An 18,262-nucleotide genomic window follows, 5' to 3' on the forward strand; every position below is an offset into this window, starting at 1 on the left:
CATAAATGTCTGATAAACGCGGGTGCCACCCATCTCTGGAACAGACCCTGCTGCATGTTACCAGGAATGGAGATGAGTTTGGGCATGTGTGGCTCTCCACAATCACTGCTAGGCGAGATCTGAATATCTCAGAGCAAGCATGGTGCTGGTGGTCTGTGTTCAGTGTCGGACTGGGGTGCCAAGGGCCCACCAGTAACAGTGACTTTGGGGTCCACTTTTAACCTGCATACAAATATTACTGTGACGGACTCAGCTTCTGCTGAGCCGATTTTTTGAGTGGACCCTCTAGGCCGTGGCACCCACCCACCTAGGGCGAGCTGACCTAGTGAGGAACCACTAGGTACAGGGAGCGTCAGGGGCAAGGCCAAGGGGGTGAGCCACCACGACTGCTGGGACCAGACGGCCGGCTTGGGGAGACACTAGTGAGTGTCTGGCAGTAGGACGAGCAGGATGCAAAACATAAAGTGAGGTCACTGGGTTTCTTCAATAAACGTGGCTTCAAGCTTTAATCAGGTGCAAGGCCTAAGCAATGAAACACAGCGAAGTGCGTGCAAAGGCACGCCAAATGTTCAAGGCATAACACGTGCTAGAAAACATGCCAGGGTCCAAGGCAGGGTACATGCTAGGAGACACAACAGGGTTTCAAGGAAGGATGCGTGCTAGGAGACACGCCAGGGTCCAAGACAGGGTGCGTGCTAGGAGACATGCCAGGGTCCAAGACAGGGTGCGTGCTAGGAGATACGCCAGGGTCCAAGACAGGGTGCGTGCTAGGAGACACGCCAGGGTCCAAGACGGTGCGTGCTAGGAGACACGCCAGGGTCCAAGGCAGGGTGCGATGGCATCGGACTCCGGACTACTGGCAACGACCGACAGGATCCAGGCATCAGGCTGCGGAAATCAGCTCCGGACATCAGGCCGCAGTCATCTGGTTACAGACCTCTGGCAGCGGTCGGCAGATTTCATGAATCCGGCAGGCAAGCCAGGGTTCAAGGAAGGGTGCGTTCTAGGAGGCACGCCAGGGTACAGGCTAGGCATGTGCATGCAAGAGGGCACGACAGGGTAAAGGCTAGGACCTGTACGTACATGGCAAGACCTGCGCGTACTTTAGAGAGGCACAGGGAGGTATGCCAAGAAGCAGGCTAGGGCCTGCGCGTGCTTTAGAGAGCACGCAATGCACAGTGCACAGACAGCGTGGGTGCAAGGAAGCACAGAGAGCACGGCTGGGGCACTGGCTAGCTGGTCGGGCTGCGGCACAGACAGACGGGCAAGACTGAGGCGAACCCTGCTGAGGCATAACAGGCGACACAGCTGTCACTGGCCGACGAGCACGGCTGAGGCACAAGCAGGCGGGCACGGCTGAGGCACAGACAGGAGGCTAGGAAGGCCAGGCACGTGCAAAGGGCACGCGAAGAAACAAGGCAAGGCGAGGCAAGGTACAGAGCAAGGAACGGAATGTAGGCAGTAGCACAGAGCCGGGTACAAGCGAAGAGAAGTGGAGCATATGCTAGAGCCCAGAGCCGGGTACAGAGACATAGAGCTAGCAGCGGAGCGTAGGCCGAAGCCCAGAGCCGGGTCAAGGCAAAGCCTTGAGACTAGCCTGGAAATGTGCAAGAGAGCACCATAGGTCAGAGAGCAGAGATGGTGCATGTGACAGGAGGCACAACAGAGCACCAGGCAGAGAACAGGGCTAGCAGCGGAGTGTAGGCTGAAGCCCAGATCCGAGTCAAGGAAGAACCTTGAGACTAGCCTGGAAATTTGCTTGAGAAGCACCATAGGTCAGAGAGCAGAGGAATGGTGCGTGTGCCAGGAGGCACAACAGAGCACCATAGGAAAGAGAGGAGGAATGGTGCGAGTGCCAGGAGGCACAACAGAGCACCCCAGGTCAGAGAGCAGAGGAATGGTGCGTGTGCCAGGAGGCAAACAGAGCACCATAGGTAAGAGAGGAGGAATGGTGCGTGTGCCAGGAGGCACAACAGAGCACCCTAGGTCAGAACAAGGAAGACCAGGCAGAAACAGGGAAGCGGAAGCAGTACAAGGAAAGCATAGCATAGACAAAACATGGCAAAGCAGGCAAAGGCAGAGAACACAGGAGGGATTACAAGTCCAAGCAGGACAGAGACAAAACATGGCACAAAGGACAACACAAGACATGGCACAGGACAAGAGGCTGAATACAAGCACAGAGCGTGTGCAGAGAAGCACTACAGGGCAGAGTGCAGGGGCACAGAATACAGAGAGGGACCGAGCAGACCAAGCCGCCATGCAGGGAAGCAACACGATACTCAGGCCCCGACCATAGGAAGGGGCGGTCTGATATAGCACCATAGCACCTGCACTTCCGGGTCAGGACCAGGGAAGGACTTCCGGTTCAGTTCCTCCAGGATCATAGAGTGGATCACGTGGGCGAGTACTCCAAGACCATAGAGAGGATAGCTTGATCAGACTGTGCTGGACCATAGGAAAGGTCACATGATCAGGGTCTCCAGGCCCACAGAGACAACCACAGCAGGCAGAGCAGAGACGGGTGCGCACACAGCAACAGCGTGCAGCCATGAGGTACGCGTGCGCATACACACTGCTCCAGGAGTCACGCAGCACAGCAGTCATGAGGTGTGCAGGCACACTGCTCCAGGGATCTTGCAGCATAGCAGACATGAGGTGCGCGTGCACACTGTTTCAGGGATCTTGCAGCATAGCAGACATAGCGGGCATGACAATTACACTACTCTCGTTCACAAATTTACCTTTATCTCTACCATACTCTATGGTACATTATCATGAACTGGGTAGTTTTGTTAAAAAATGATGAGATGCTGCTTTTTCTGTACAGAGTGAATCAAGTGAATTATGCCAAGTACTACCCATACAGTGGGGATGGGGGCCCAGATCTGCACAGGGACCCACCGGGAGATTTCCCTGTTAACCCTATGGACCAGTCCGAGCCTGTCTGTGTCTCATAATGCAGCTCAGCCTCAATCTCTTCAAATAATGGGAAGAAAAGAGGGAGATATTGAACAGTACAGATGACAAGGGAGTTACGGAGTTGCTCCCCTGATAAGGTTGTGATTGTCACACCTCCAATATTAGCCCATGAATAATACAGCTGCTGCATCTCCATCAACAAATGATGGTAAACCCTCTTTTGCATATCAATTAGTAGAAAAAGGAGATTGACGTTTCAAAGTAGGCCGCGCTGCTTTAAGAAGGAATCCGTACCGGAGTGGAATAGTGTTTCCGTAGTTTTTATTTTGACGCGTTTCGTACTCATAACGAGCACAAAACAAATCGCCCAATAGTCTAATGTGCACAGGGGCCTCCTGACTGTTCTCTCACAGATGATCTGAAGAAATAAAGGATCTGGTCAATGAAATTTCAACGACTGATTCTTTTGTTCTTCTAGGAGATAAGCAGCTCCCAGAGGAGGATATACTAGAGGTAATATAGCCCAGTCTGTGCCTTTCCATCACTTATCCAATTTATTACTGTTGCCTTTGGGTCGCCCTCTCACACCCAGGGCAGCGGGGTACTCGGTATCGGGCCAGTGTCAAGGTGGGAATGTGTCACAGCAGCGGTGACCCGGTCCGTGGCCCTGGGCGCCCAATATCAATGGCGGTGATGTTAATGGTGTTAAAGTTTATTAGAATAGTTCGTGACGCCACCCGCGGTGTTTGGCAAATAAGATGTTGAGCCAACGCTGCATGCAGATCCGCTGGGTCTGATGGTGTGGTGCAGCAAAGATGGTGTAGCTCCCCACAGGTGGAGCTGTAGTCCCAGGGCAGTGTAGGTGCAATGGATGAGGACAGGCGCAGAATGCTATAGATGTTGTTACCCAGGTGTAGCGGTGCTGGAATAACTGGAGGACACCAGGGTGTGCGGTTCCAAGGCTTTACTCACTGTTTGCAGTTCACACACACGCCTGCCTCCGTACTGTGTTCTCCAGGTCAGGGCTCCAGCCAACCTCCAGGCCAGATAGGGTTCTCCCTTCCACACTCCGCCAATATGTACCTTCACTGAACGACTCCTCCAATGCGCCTTTAGGTGCGAGGCACTCCAGTTCTTAGTTACCCTGGAATGCCTCTCTCTAGGTGTTCCTAGTCTCTACTTGTATGACAGACAGCTGTAGCCTGCTTCGGGGACTCCTCACTGCGTCCCAGCTCTCTATTCAGTTGCTGTTGTGTCCCAAGTCTATGATGGGAGCAAGGTGTTAGTGGCTCACTACTCCTCTGGTGTCTGTTGCCGGACATAAAGATCCAATCAACCTCCGGGACCGGGCCCCGGCCTTTGCACTCTGGACTGGAAGGGTTCTATATCTTTCTTCAACCAGCTTCCCACCGTACTTCTATTCTCCTTCGTTCCGATCGGTTCTCTCTCTCTTATGGAAGGTTAGGTTATCAATCTTACCAGTCTCTTTCTCTGGTCTTTCTCGTGCCAGCAGCCCAGATCACTGGGACCTGCTGCAGCACGTCCTTCAGGCACCCATCTTCACTCTTCTCTCTCTCTCTCCAACTAAACCCCCTAACTCTAACTCTTTCCACTCTTTTATATCATCTCACTCCACCCTCCTCCCAGCACATCTCGTGTTACGAAGCAGGGTTCCACGAGGGGTGCTCTGCTAACCCCCAGCCTGAAGCTGTTAGGTGGCCCCACTGAACTATCCTGTGTGTGGAATGCAGGTGTGGCGCGTGGTCAGGAGTTCCCACTTTACCCGGATGGTGGGACACTACACCTTAGGAGAAGGTGCAGTACCTCTGTGGCGACTGAAGCCTCAGGGGCGCCACACCTTTATTTAATATTGTGACCTATAAATTATTAATCTATTGACTAAAGTATAAAGGATATTGCCATCTGGGCATCATCTGTTTTGCAGGGCTTGCCCTATTTTTCTGCTGCAAATGTAGAGCAGGAAAAAATATAACTGGCACGGCTGTACACCTCAAGTCCGTTATATGAAATAATACCAGGGGAGCTTTCAATAATGAATGTACCTTCTCAGGGATCCTGGGTGCCAACCCGTGCAGAAACCACAATGACAAAGTCTGTATCAAAAAACAGAAATGAGGCTGGCACTCACTGTCCTGTCAAAAATGTCCTTTATTTGGAATCACATTAAAAGACAGAGGCAGGAGAGTCTTGTGTGGAAACACATCGGACGACAGCCGTTTTGCACTGGTATGCGCTTCTAACTAATATGGTTATTATTATCCAATAAATAAAATAAATGGTACTCCTATTAATTTGTATGTTGATATTATTTCTTTGTAGAGAGGGAACATATATAATAGATTTATACATTTATTATGTTGGTAAATAACCATTTACAGATGCTCACTGTGAATGTAAAGCATAAGTTCAGTTTTGCAGAGATCTGACGTGTGACATTTTGGAGGTTGCTCCTTCGCGACATATCAAATAATGAGTATTTCCTGTAATGAGAAATGGTGCAGTGTCGGGATGCATTCTGTCGCAGGAGACAACATATCATTGGTGCAACCTGTGCAGCCGCACAGGAGCCCAAGAAGTAGAGGAGCCACTACCACCCCCAAAGCAGGCGGAATTGAGCATTATGATGGGATAGTGGCAATGGCAGATCTTAATAGGGGCGGATGGGGCGGTCGCCCCGGGCCCAAGGTTTTTTGGGGGCCCAGGGCAGTGGCGTATCCAGGGGGGGCAGGCAGCAGGGGGGCGCAGTCGAGCCGCCCGGCCGCCTAATGCAGCGGTCCGCAGTATGCCAGTATCTCTCTCCCTCCCTCCCCCCCCGGCGGCTGTGTTCTGCCGCTACCAGTCCTGGGAGTCGGCGGTTCTCTGTGTCGGCTGTCAAGCTGACAGCCGACGCAGAGAAGGAGGCCGCGCCGACTCCCAGGCAGCAATTGTACTTGGCGTCTATAGACGCCAGTACAATTGAAGCTCTGACCGCCGGGTCAGAGCGACGTCAGCAGCGTGATCAGGTCACTCCCGGCGCCCAGAGCGAGCGCTGGTGGTAAGTGTGCTCCTCTGTGGAGCTGAAGAACCACCGAAGATGGGGATGGGGGTTAATGAGCGGAGATGGGGGTTAATGAGTGAAGAGGGGGGTTAATGTGGGGGTGGGGGTTAATGAGTGGAGATGGGGGTTAATGAGTGGAGATGGGGGTTAATGAGTGGAGAGGGGGGTTAATGTGGGGGTGGGGGTTAATGAGTGGAGATGGGGGTTAATGAGTGGAGAGGGGGGATAATGAGTGGAGATGGGGGTTAATGAGTGGAGATGGGGGTTAATGAGTGGAGAGGGGGGTTAATGTGGGGGTGGGGGTTAATGAGTGGAGATGGGGGTTAATGAGTGGAGAGGGGGGTTAATGAGTGGAGAGGGGGGTTAATGTGGGGGTGGGGGTTAATGAGTGGAGATGGGGGTTAATGAGTGGAGAGGGGGGTTAATGAGTGGAGATGGGGGTTAATGAGTGGAGATGGGGATTAATGTGGGGATGGGGGTTAATGAGTGGAGATGGGGGTTAATGAGTGGAGATGGGGGTTAATGAGTGGAGATGGGGATTAATATGGGGATGGGGGTTAATGAGTGGAGATGGGGGTTAATGAGTGGAGATGGGGGTTAATGAGTGGAGATGGGATTAATGTGGGGATGGGGGTTAATGAGTGGAGATGGGGGTTAATGTGTGGAGATGGGGGTTAATGAGTGGAGATGGGATTAATGTGGGGGGTTAATGTGGGGATTGGGGTTAATGAGTGGAGATGGGGGTTAATGAGTGGAGATGGGGGATTAATGAGTGGAGATGGGGGTTAATGTGTGGAGGGGTTAATGAGTGGAGATGGGGGTTAATGTGTGGAGGGGTTAATGAGTGGGGATGGGGGTTAATGTGTGGGGGGGATTTGGAGTGGGGGTACATAATGTGTGGGGGGATTTGGAGTGGGGGTACATAATGTGTGGGGGGATTTGGAGTGGGGGTACATAATGTGTTTTGGGAGTTGGACTGAGGGGTTATTGAGTGGGGATGGGGGTACTTAATGTGTGTGGGGGATTGGGGATTTTGGAGTTCTTTTTCAGGGGATGGTATTTAATGTATGTGGGGAGATTTGAGGACACAAAATGAAGAGTATGTATGAGGAAACAGTATGGGGGATGGGTGCAGACAGTAAGGGGTGCCATGTATGAGTGAATGAGTGCACAGTATGGGGAGTCGGGGATATGTGTGAGCAGACAGTATAGAGAGTTATATGAGGAGACAGTATGAGGAAGGAGGGGAATAGTGTGAGGAGACAGTATATTGCAGATATTTGTATTTAGGGGCATTATAATGACACTTCTATCTTTAAGGGCATCGTGTGGGGATTTGCTGCAGAAGACCGTTGAAGATGGAAGTCTGCAGAGACGAGATGTGGATGAGAAAACTCATCATGGGGTCTGGACAAGAAGAAGAAAAGGAGAACGACTCCAGAGATGACGTCATCTATAAGGTACCTGGATGTAAATATTATTTGTGATATTGACTAATTCTCATGTTTTTTATTTATGTCAGGAGCATTACAGGGGTTGTCCAGGTCTGTGCTGAGTCTGCAGACATTCTATGTGACTGCAGACTTCTGAATTCTCACAGTGCTCACTGAATGCTGTCAGGATTCTCTCGTGCTGGTAATTTACATACATGCGGTCACATGCTGACTAGACATGTGTGGCCTCACTCAATGAAAGTGAACGGAGCGAGGCTGGGCACGTCTAGTTGGAATGTGGCCAGAAGTATACAAATCACATACTTGTGTTGACATGACTGTATATCGGCAAGGGAGAATCCTAAATGTGTGCAGTGCATTCGTTGTGAGAATTCAGAAGCTGCAATGTCAGGATTCAGCTCTGCAGGTTCCAGTACTCATCACATGGACACCTCACTTGACATGCTGTCAATTCCCGCACGGGGACCGCAGCGCTCAGGTGGGAAGGGGGGTACAGGGGCCCAGGTTTTATGAACAGCCCCGGGCCCATAGTCCACTTAATCCGCCACTGGATAGTGGACACAGGGGCCCACATCTGTCTGTCTCCCCTCCCGGTTCGTTGGCAATTAGAACCTCCCAGTTTCAATGCTATTCACCAAATCCAGGTGGAAGCGGACCAATGCTTCAAGCCATATTAAATATCTCATAGCTTAATCCACAATAATAGTTCAGAAACTGCGTTACTTTAATTGCACCAATATGCCATTACTTTTTGGCTTGTTCTCCATTTATGTTCATAGCAGCTTTTAAAATTCTGTGGGACGACCTTGGAAACACAGGTTCACGTCTGAACTAGAGGCTTTGTTAGGAGCCTTCATCACAGATTTCATCAAAAAAGCAAGAAAAAAAAATTGTGTGGCATGCAGCACTAAAATAACGGCTCAGGACGGGAAGGTCATTGGAGTCCATCAGGCGTTATTTTTGTTTTTCTTTTCTTATGGTGGAACAGAATACAATATATACTGACGCAGATATGCACCCACCCTGTCTCTCCTCAGCTGTCAGTCATGTGAGATAATAGTCTCGTACTGTGTCATTCATACAGCCAGAATATGGCTTGGAATCAGAACAGTATATTTACAGACTAAAATAGAATAGGCTCTCGTACGGCTTGGAAAAGACCGGTTACTGACTATATTATTATTTTAGATCTTAGTAAGTAGCTTATGTTAAAAGGAAGCCAGCAGAATTGGGAATTTAGCTCTAGAGCAAGGCTACTTAACATTTGATTTTACTCGTGGAATGTGGTCCCAAAATCCTCAAAAACCAGCTCCTCCATACTGCTACCCACTGTCTTTCGACGAACTCCTGGCTTCCTCTTCCAATAGAGGACGTGACTGCTGCAACCAATTGCTAACCACTGATTGACTACAGTGGTCTGATTGCATTTGCACCAGATGAAACAGTCTAATTACTAATTTTTAGACATTTTTATACACATCCCCTGGACAAAACCAAGTGCGAAACGTGCGTTGGGGTGCCTGTTGCTCTCAGGTATAGATAATGATTTCTATTTAGCACATTAGCCCTTTGACTTACTAGTGTTTTGTTCTGATATGAGCATTTTTGCAAGGGATTAAACCCTCAATTGATCTTGCACTGGATACCATTGAGATTTTCTCTTGTTTTTTGCACATGCGCCTTTTTTAATATGATATGAGCAATTTAAAAAGGGATTAACCCCTCAATTGATCTACCTTTGAGTATATCTCTTATTGCTGCACATGCACCTTATTTATTAAATAATGGGAACCTAGTGCCACAATCACTAGTTATTCTTTTGTTTAGGCCTGTGAATGTATGATTAGGTGGCATTTTTGCACCTTATATTTATAATTACTATCTATTCTATTATTTGGCCTTTTTATGTCATTTTGTGCAATGAATACATTCTGTCTGTCTATACCATGAATTTTTGCGGCTCTTTTTGCAGTTGTTGTCCCCTTTTTTGCATATATTTTTTGCATTGTTGCATAATATTGATTATTGATTATAATAAACTTTGGATAAATTTTATGGTAAAAAGCTTCCAGTTTTTCTTCGTTTTTCTATGTAACTATTGGAAGTACCAAATAATAGGCAATACATATTATTTGATTTACACATTTTTAGAGTTTGAACGTAACATCACCACTGCAGCCCATCAGCAGCTGCTGATTGTTTGCAGGGCTTAAAGAGGAATCCAGAAGAGACCAGTGAGGGACACTTCCAACAGAAAGGAGGGACAGAGGACTATGGTGGGTATGTGGAGGGGTTTTATTGCCATGGGACCATTTTTACTATATATCATATAATATATTCAATACTAATATTTTATATTTATAAGTTGTGGACAATCCTTTTGATAAAAAGTGCATACTATTATATATTATACATGCTTTTGATGGTTAAGATATATGTGTGTATATATATATATATATATATATATATATACTATATATATATATATATATATGTATGAATATATATATAGACACACATACCACGTATATATTTATAGCCACATACTTTCCATGGCAACCATGGAGGCCTCGGGTTGCAGTATTACTATTAAGTGATAATAAGCAGATTATGGGCTTCCTCTGTCTATTCCTTGGGGAAAATTAGGTTAAAAAATGTGATAATTTCACTTTATAGAGTATAATTTATTTTTCTTCCTTTCCTAACTACACGTGTGACCTGACAGCCCTTGAAGATGCTGTTTGCAGTCATTTGCTAGGTAGCGCTTGTACCGTTCACCTAGTAGGTGTGCCTCCTCATATTTACTAGTAGATAAGCACTGGGCAAGGTGATATATTTCACATCTGATTGTTTCTGCTTTTTTTTTATGTCTTCCATAATTTTATGTGTAAGTAAGAGGCCGCCCACATACTTTCCATTGTGACTGGCTGCCTCTGTGCTGCCAAAGTCTCTACTGGAATTTCAAGTAAATGTGATTTTATTGCAATTCATATTTACCCTCTTGGTTTATAAAGTTTTGTCTTTTCTGCAGCCACCATGGATGAAAAAAAATCGAATGGAATCCTACCCAAAGCTTGGGTTTTCTAACTTGTGCTGTACCATATTGTAAGTGTGATATCAGTACTGGTTTACATTTCTGTATATTGTTGTGTCCCAAGATATTAGCTACTTGAGGCTGGCTTCACACGCTATGGTTACAGATGGTGGCAGCTGAAACTCACCAGATAGATACAGTTGAAACCAGAAGTTTACATACACTATATAAAAAGACACACATGCATGTTTTTCTCAATATCTGACATGAAATCAGAATAAATCTTTCCCATTTTAGGCCAATTAGGGTTACTAGAATTATTAATATTTGCCAAATGCCAGAATAATGTGAGAGATAAAATCTTTTAACCCTTCTTTTATTACTTACTGCAAAGTCAAAAGTGTATATATATTTCATTAGTTTTTGGTAACATTGCCCTTAAACTGAATGACTTGGGATAAATGTTTGGGATATCCCTCCACAAGCTTCTCTCAATAGTTGGTCAGAATTTGGGCCCATTCCTCATGACAAAACTGGTGTAACTGATCTAGGTTTGTAAGTCGCCTTCCTCACACCTGTCTTTTCAGCTTTGCCCATAAATCTTCAATAGGATTGAGATCAGGGCTTTGTGGTGGCCACTCCAAAACATTGACTGTGTTATTCTTAAGCCACTTTGTTACCATTTTGGCAGTATGCTTCGGGTCATTGTCCATTTGGAAGACCCATTTAAATTCCTGGCTGATGTCTTGAGATGTTGCTTCAGAATAGCCACATAATCTTCTTTTCTCATGATGCCCTCTATTTTGTGAAGTGCACCAGTCCTTCCTGCAGTAAAGCAACACCACAACATGATGCTGCCACCCCTGTGTTTCACAGTTGTGATGGTGTTCTTAGGCTTCCAAGAGTCTCCCTTTTTCCTCCAAACGTAATGATGGTCATTATACCCAAAAAGTTCAAATTTAGCTTCATCAGACCACAGGACATGTCTCCAAAAATGAAGGTCTTGTTCCTGTGTGCATCTGCAAACATTAATCTGGCCTTTTTATGTTTCTTATGGAGTAATGGCTTCTTCCTGACAAAGTAGCCTTTCAACCCATGTTGATACAGTACTCGTTTCACTGTGGATAGTGACACAATCTTACTAGATTCCGCCATCATCTTCACAAGGTCTTTTACTTTTGTCCTTGGGATGATATGTACGCCGGACCAAAGCACGTTCATCTCTGGGACACAGAACCCATCTCCTTCCTGAGTGGTATGATGGCTGGACATTCCCATCTTGTGTGTACATGTTTATAATTGTTTGTAGAGAAGAACGAGGCACCTTCGTGTATCTTGAAATTGGACCCAAGGATGAGCCAGTCTTGTGCAAGTCCACAATTCTCTTCCTGATATCTTGGGTGAATTCTTTAATCGTTCCCATAATGCTACATAAAGAAGCAGTGTGTTTCAGGTGAGCATTAAAATGCATCCACAGGTGTGTCTCTAATTAACTCAGATGTTGCCAAAAAACCTATCAGAAGCTTCCAAACACATGACATCATCATATAGGCAGTGCAGAATTGTTTAAAGGCATAGTAATCTTAGTATATGTAAACGTTTGACTTTGCAATAAGTGAAATGTCTTAAAGCATTCTCTCCCTCATTTTAATGGCATTTAGCAAATATTAATAATTATGGTAATCCTAATTGACCTAAAACAGGAAAAATTTATTCTGATTTTCTTGTCAGATATTGGATAAAACATACATATGTGTCTTTTTATATAGTGTATATAAACTTCTGGTTTCAACTGTAGGTTGATAGAGAGATTTGTGCCAGTACACATACAAGTATATACAGTATATATAGATTTACTTGCCATCTATGATTATACTATGTGGCATATCCAGAAATCAGTGCTTGTCACATTTTGTACACCGTTTTACTCCACGTTACAAAATAATTTATATGGTAACAAGACCCACCACCATCTCTTTGATTCCAGTCATTAAGGTCCACAGATGCAGAAGACTTACCCATCTTCTTGAAGGTTCTCAGCCCATGGATCCTGGCACATTGGACCTCCTGCTGCACAGCAGCCTCTTCATGTTCTGGCTCATACTTTTTCTGCTTCCCCCCACAAATCGTTCTCCAGAATCCTGGCATTGCACTCCCTTGCTAGATACCCACCCTTTACCTTGTCCACCCTATAATCTCTCCTTGAGGCTAAGCTGTCACTAACCGCTCTACTCAGTCCTGGTTTCTATGGCCAGTCCTGTAACCTTCTTGTGACTGCTCATATTCCTGTTTCCACTTTGCCTTCACTCCCTTTTCTGTCTCGGGAGCCTTTGTGTGTAAGCAGCCCTGACCAGACCTGCCTCCTTCGCTCGCTCCTCCTTAGCACTGATTTCCAGTTTCTGGCTGGCTTTCTTAGCCTGGAGTCGCATTACACTGCCACAGTCACTCAAGATCTTAAAGTTGAAGTCCTTTACAATCAGGGTGGGCTCATATCTCTAGGGGAAAAATGTCAAAAATAAATATAAAATTTACAAACTATGGTGTACGGAGACGATGGGATGACTGATGCTGATTGCTGTGAACGTCAGGCATAAATATTAAATAAAATGAGGATAAATTCATTAGCCAAACAGACTAACAAGAACCGCTGTGACCTTCAGACATCTCATGCACCATGTAAACAAAAATGTGTATTAACCACATAAGAGAAAAAAATTACAATAATAATTTGATGTTAAGTGTTCAAACAACTTAAATGGGTTATCCAGACGCAACCATGGTCCATCGACTGTTTGCCAGGTCTCTTTGAAGGACAAAGGTATTGTGCACCTCTCCTATTAATTAGACAAGGATGTCTACATGATACTTGTCGATTTTTAGAAAGCAGACATTGATTGGTAGATCGCCAATGTCTGTCTCCTCCCGATGTGGAAGTGAGTGGTCCTGGACAAACCCAGTAAATACTGTATGGATTTGAATTTCAGAAATTGATGACATATCCACAGGACTTCTGTCCCACCAGATGAGATAACCAGCCTCAGCTGACTGAAGAGGTGACTCTCATCTATAGGAGTATTGTAAAAGTGAAAAACATGAAAGAGTGGTCTCCTCATCATTAATTGTATGGGAGGATGTAGTCACCTCTCCTTAGTTGACTTATCATTAATTGTATGGGAGGATGTAGTCACATGGCCGGACTGGCCATCTGGCAATTCTGGCAAATGCCAGAAGGGCCTGTCTGGTTGTGGGCTGCCTTGTCTGCTGCGTTGTTAACAGAAACGGTGCTCTCAAGACATCCATATTGTTAAGAGTTGTGACGGAGCACAAAGTCGCTGATAACGTCACTTACCCCAGCAGGCCACGGGTATCATTAGAAATATTGGTATTGTAGTAAATTTTGCTTTCCTCCATCCAGGGTATTGTTAGTAGTAATATATCCCATCTGGGGCTTGGGGACAGGGACAGCATGGGCCTGTGTGATTTCAAATGCCAGGGCTGAATTTCAGCCCCAGTCCATATCTGTTAGTGTACCACTATTCTCAAAATAGGTGATGATTTCAGAGGTGAGACCCTGATATATTCCTTAATATATTATGACAACATATTATTATATTATTAATATTTATATAGCGCCATTGATTCCATGGTGCGAAGGGGTTACATACAAATTACAGATATCATTTACAGTAAACAAACTAACAATCATAGACTGATATAGAGGAGAGAGGACCCTGCCCTTTCAGGCTTACATTCTACAGGATGGTGGAGAAGGAGACAGTAGGTTGGGGGGTTGCAGCAGCTCAAGTGATGGTGAGGAGGTAGCGGGGTCATGGCAGGCTGTAGGCTTTCCTGAAAAGATGGGTTTTCAGGTTCCGTCTGAAGGATCCGAGTGTGGTTGATAGCTGGATGTGTTGGGGCAAAGAATTACAGAAGATGGGGGCTATTCAGGAGAAGTCTTGGAGGCGGTTGGGTGAAGAGCGAATAAGTGTGGAGAGAAGGAGGTTTTGGCAGGATCAGAGATTACATGAGGGAAGATATCGGGAGATTAATTCAGAGATATATGGAGGAGACAGGTTATAGATGGCCTTGTAGGTCAGTATCAGTAATTTGAATTGGATACGCTGAGAGAATGGAAGCCAGTGAAGAGATTTGCAGAGGGGAGAAGCGGAGGAGTAGTGAGGAGAGAGATGAATTAGTCGGGCAGCAGAGTTAAGGATGGACTGGAGAGGTGCGAGGGTGTTAGCAGGGAGGCCACAGAAAAGGATGTTGCAGTAGTCGAGATGATGAGGGCATGCACAAGCATTCTAGTAGAGTGAGGGTTGAGGAAGGGACAGATTCTGGAAATACTTTTGAGCTGGAGGCTGCAGGAGGTGGAGAGAGCTTGGATGTGCGGTTTGAAGGACAGAGCAGAGTCAAGGGTTACTCCGAGGCAGCGGACCTCCGATACGGGGGAAAGCATGATGTCGTCAATTGTGATAGGTCAGGTAAGGAGGATCTGTGAAATGGGGGAAAGATGATCAGTTCAGATTTGTCCACATTCAGTTTGAGGAAGCGGGAGGAGAAGAAGGAGGATATGGCTGATAGATACTCCAGGATTCTGGACAGCAGAGAGGTGACGTCTGGGCCAGAGAGGTAGATCTGAGTGTCATCGGCATAAAGATGGTACTGGAATCCGTGGGACTTAATGAGTTGCCCCAGGCCAAGTGTATAGATTGAGAAGAGTAGGGGTCTTAGAACAGAGCCTTGGGGGACTCCAACAGAGAGAGGGTGGGATGAGGAGATAGTGTGGAAGTGGGAGACGCTGAATGTGCGGTTGGAGAGGTATGAGGAGATCCAGGATAGGGCGAGGTCTTTGATGCCAAAGGAAGAGAGGATCTGTAGTAGGAGGCAGTGGTCAACTGTGTCGAAGGCAGAGGACAGGTCTAGAAGGAGGGGTATAGAGTATTGTCTGTTCGCTTTGGCTGTAAGTAGGTCGTTAGTAATTTTGGTCAGGGCTGTCTCAGTGGAGTGATGGGGGCGGAAACCAGATTGTAGATTGTCAAAGAGCAGGTTAGATGAGAGATGGGAGGAAAGTTCAGCGTGGATGTGCTGCTCCAGGAGTTTGGAAGCGAATGGGAGCAGCGATATTGGGCGATAGCTGGACATAGCGGTTGGGTCGAGGGTTGGCTTTTTGAGGATAGGCGTGATTGCAGCATGTTTGAAAGCAAAAGGGAAGGTACCGGAAGTTAGTGATCGGTTGAAGAGGTGGGTTAGAGATGGGATAAGAGTGGTGGCGAGGTTGGGGAGGAGGTGGGATGGGGTCAAGTGCACAAGTGGTGAGGTGTGATTTGGAGAGAAGATGAGCAAGCTCCCCTTCAGTGATGTTGGACAAGGAGGTTATGGGGTTTGGGCATTGGTCTGTATTCAAAGGGGTTGTGGTGGTTGAATAATAAAGACTTGCCGTGTTTGGTCTATCTTGTTTTTGAAGTGCATGGCGAAGTCCTCAGCAGAGATTAGGGAAGGTGGAGGGGGCAGTGGTGGGCGGAGGAGGGAGTTAAAAGTATTGAACAACTGTTTGGGGTTGTGGGATAAGGAAGATACAAGGGATGTGAAGTAGGCCTGTTTAGCAGAGGTGAGAGCTGATTTGAATGCGAGTGTTGCTTGTTTGAGTGCAGTGAAGTCGTCTTGGGAATGCGTTTTCTTCCAGTGCCGTTCAGCAATTCTGGATGCTTATGGGACGCCCTTACACCAAGGGCTGTGGGGTACTCGGTACCGGTAGATCTCAATGGGAGTTGTCACGGTAGCTGTGACCCGGCCCGTGGCCCTGGGCGCCCATTGTAATATGTTCAGTATCAAGGAATAAGTCGTGACGCCACCTGTGGTGTTCGGCAATGTAGATGTTAGGCTGACGCTGCAGACAGATCCTCTGGGACAGATGGTGTGGTGCAGCAGTGATGGTATAGCCCTCCACAGGCAGGGCTGTTGTCCCAGGGCAGAGTGGATGTGGTGACACTTAGATGGTGCAGTGTCAGGCACAGGAATAAGTGGAGAACACCAGGGCATGTAGTTCCAAAGCTTTACTCACAGTCTGTTGTACAAACAGGTGCCTGCTTCCGTACCGTGTCCTCCGGGTCAGGGACTCAATCAACCCCCAGGCCAGATGGAAGACTCCTTTCCAACACTCCTCCAACATATATGCCTTTTCTGAACGTCTCCTCTTATAGCGCCTTTAGGTGAAGTACTCCTAGTACTGAGTTACACTGGAGTTCCTCCTGTCTGATGTTCCTATGATCTCTACTTGTACGGCAGATAGCTGTAGCCTGCTTCGGGGACGCCTTGCTTCTAAGTCCCGGATCACTATCCAGTTGCTGTTGTGCCCCTAAGTCTGGTGTGGGAATAAAGTGGTCACTACTTCTATTGATCTGGTGTCTGCTGCAGGACCATTAGTATCCATACAACCTCGGGAAGCGGGCCCCGGCCTTGCGCTTAGAACTTCTAGGAAGGGTTCTCTTCTCACCCGCGTCCTCTGTTTACTTTACTCCTCACGTTCCGTACTAATCCTTTCTATGGAGAGTCAGGCTTTGTTTATGTTGCTCGCTTTCTCTTCCTTTCCCGTGCCAGCAGACCCAGGTCACTGGGATCTGCTGCAGCACTTCCATCCATCTATCGCTCTCTCTAGGGATCTTCTTCTTCCTCCAACCAACTACTGTCTCTAACTAACTGACTGACTTAAACTCTTCCCGCTCCTTGTAATGTAATCTAACTCCACCCACCTCCCAGCATGTTTCATGTTCCAAGCAGGGAGCCAACAATGGGTGCTTTGCTATACTCCAAGCAGGGAGCCACCGAAGGTGCTTTGCTACACTACTTTGTGGTGTGGGGTGCAGGTGTTGGAGCGTGGTCAGGAGTCTCCACCTTACCTGGATGGTGGGATACCACACCTCAGGAGGTGGTGCTGTACCTCTGTGACGACTGAGCCTCAGGGGTGCCACACTTACCGAAGCTTTTTAGTGGTGTTATTGTGCCAGGGTTGTCTATTGATTCGTCGCACTCTGTTATGCATGACAGGGGCGACCGAGTCGATGGCTGATGCAAGAGTGGCATTGTAGAAACTAGTGGCAGTGTCTGTCGTGGAGTGAAGATATGGAGGACAGTGGTAGGACAGAGTCAGAGAGCATGCAAGTGTCTAGATGTGCAAGGTTTCTGCGGGGGTGCGCGTGTTGCGTCATAAATGTCTGAGAAAACCACATCTACGTGTTGATTATCAGGATCAGCCTGTGACCATGCACATTGTACGTGAGCACATTAGTAATAATGCATTTAAAGCTTTACCACTAGACTTTATGGACATTTTACGAAGGCATTATGTAACTTTCAATGTTATTCTATGTGATGTGGATCTCATTTAGATGACAAAGATGACAATGAATCAACAGGAAAATATTCACACTAGTAGATGATGACAGAAAACAGACACTATATTTAACGATCTGATTCATATACATTTAAAAACTAATTATGTTAGGAATTTCACAAATTAATTTTAAATTATCTAATGTACAGGAAGAGATAATGAAATAGTCTTAGGGATGTTGAACTTAAGAATTTGACAGAAAAAGTGTCTTATTCTGAAGAAATCATCAACTACCAAAGAATAAAGTACACACACAGGCCAATTACAGGTATAATGTACAGTACACTCCCTTCAAAAAGAGCCTTGAAATACTTCCAAAACCTAAAGGGTACCTCCAATACTGCCGGCCACATCTAACACATTTTTTTCAACTGTTTTCCAAAATACTCCCTTTATTTAAC

The 18,262-nt window shown here is 46.5% G+C and overlaps 1 protein-coding gene across 3 annotated transcripts in view; it reads right to left on the minus strand.

Moving 5' to 3' along the window:
* The window catches only part of PLCD3 (phospholipase C delta 3), a 184,405-nt gene that overhangs the window by 93,605 nt on the left and 72,538 nt on the right, over window positions 1-18,262 (minus strand). Inside the window, exon 1 of one of the 3 annotated variants that reach the window (XM_073572867.1) lies at window positions 12,487-12,814. The exons of the other annotated variants lie outside the window; for them this stretch is intronic. Within the exon in view, the coding sequence (XP_073428968.1) occupies window positions 12,487-12,616 (130 nt within the window). The 5' untranslated portion in view covers window positions 12,617-12,814. Of the gene's footprint in view, window positions 1-12,486; window positions 12,815-18,262 lie in introns of those variants that run through there. 3 annotated transcript variants of the gene reach the window in all.

Source organism: Dendrobates tinctorius, unplaced genomic scaffold (genome assembly GCF_039654945.1).
Source record: "Dendrobates tinctorius isolate UK_male_01 unplaced genomic scaffold, ASM3965494v1 ptg000032l, whole genome shotgun sequence".
In the NCBI taxonomy this organism is placed as follows: Eukaryota; Metazoa; Chordata; class Amphibia; order Anura; family Dendrobatidae; genus Dendrobates; species Dendrobates tinctorius.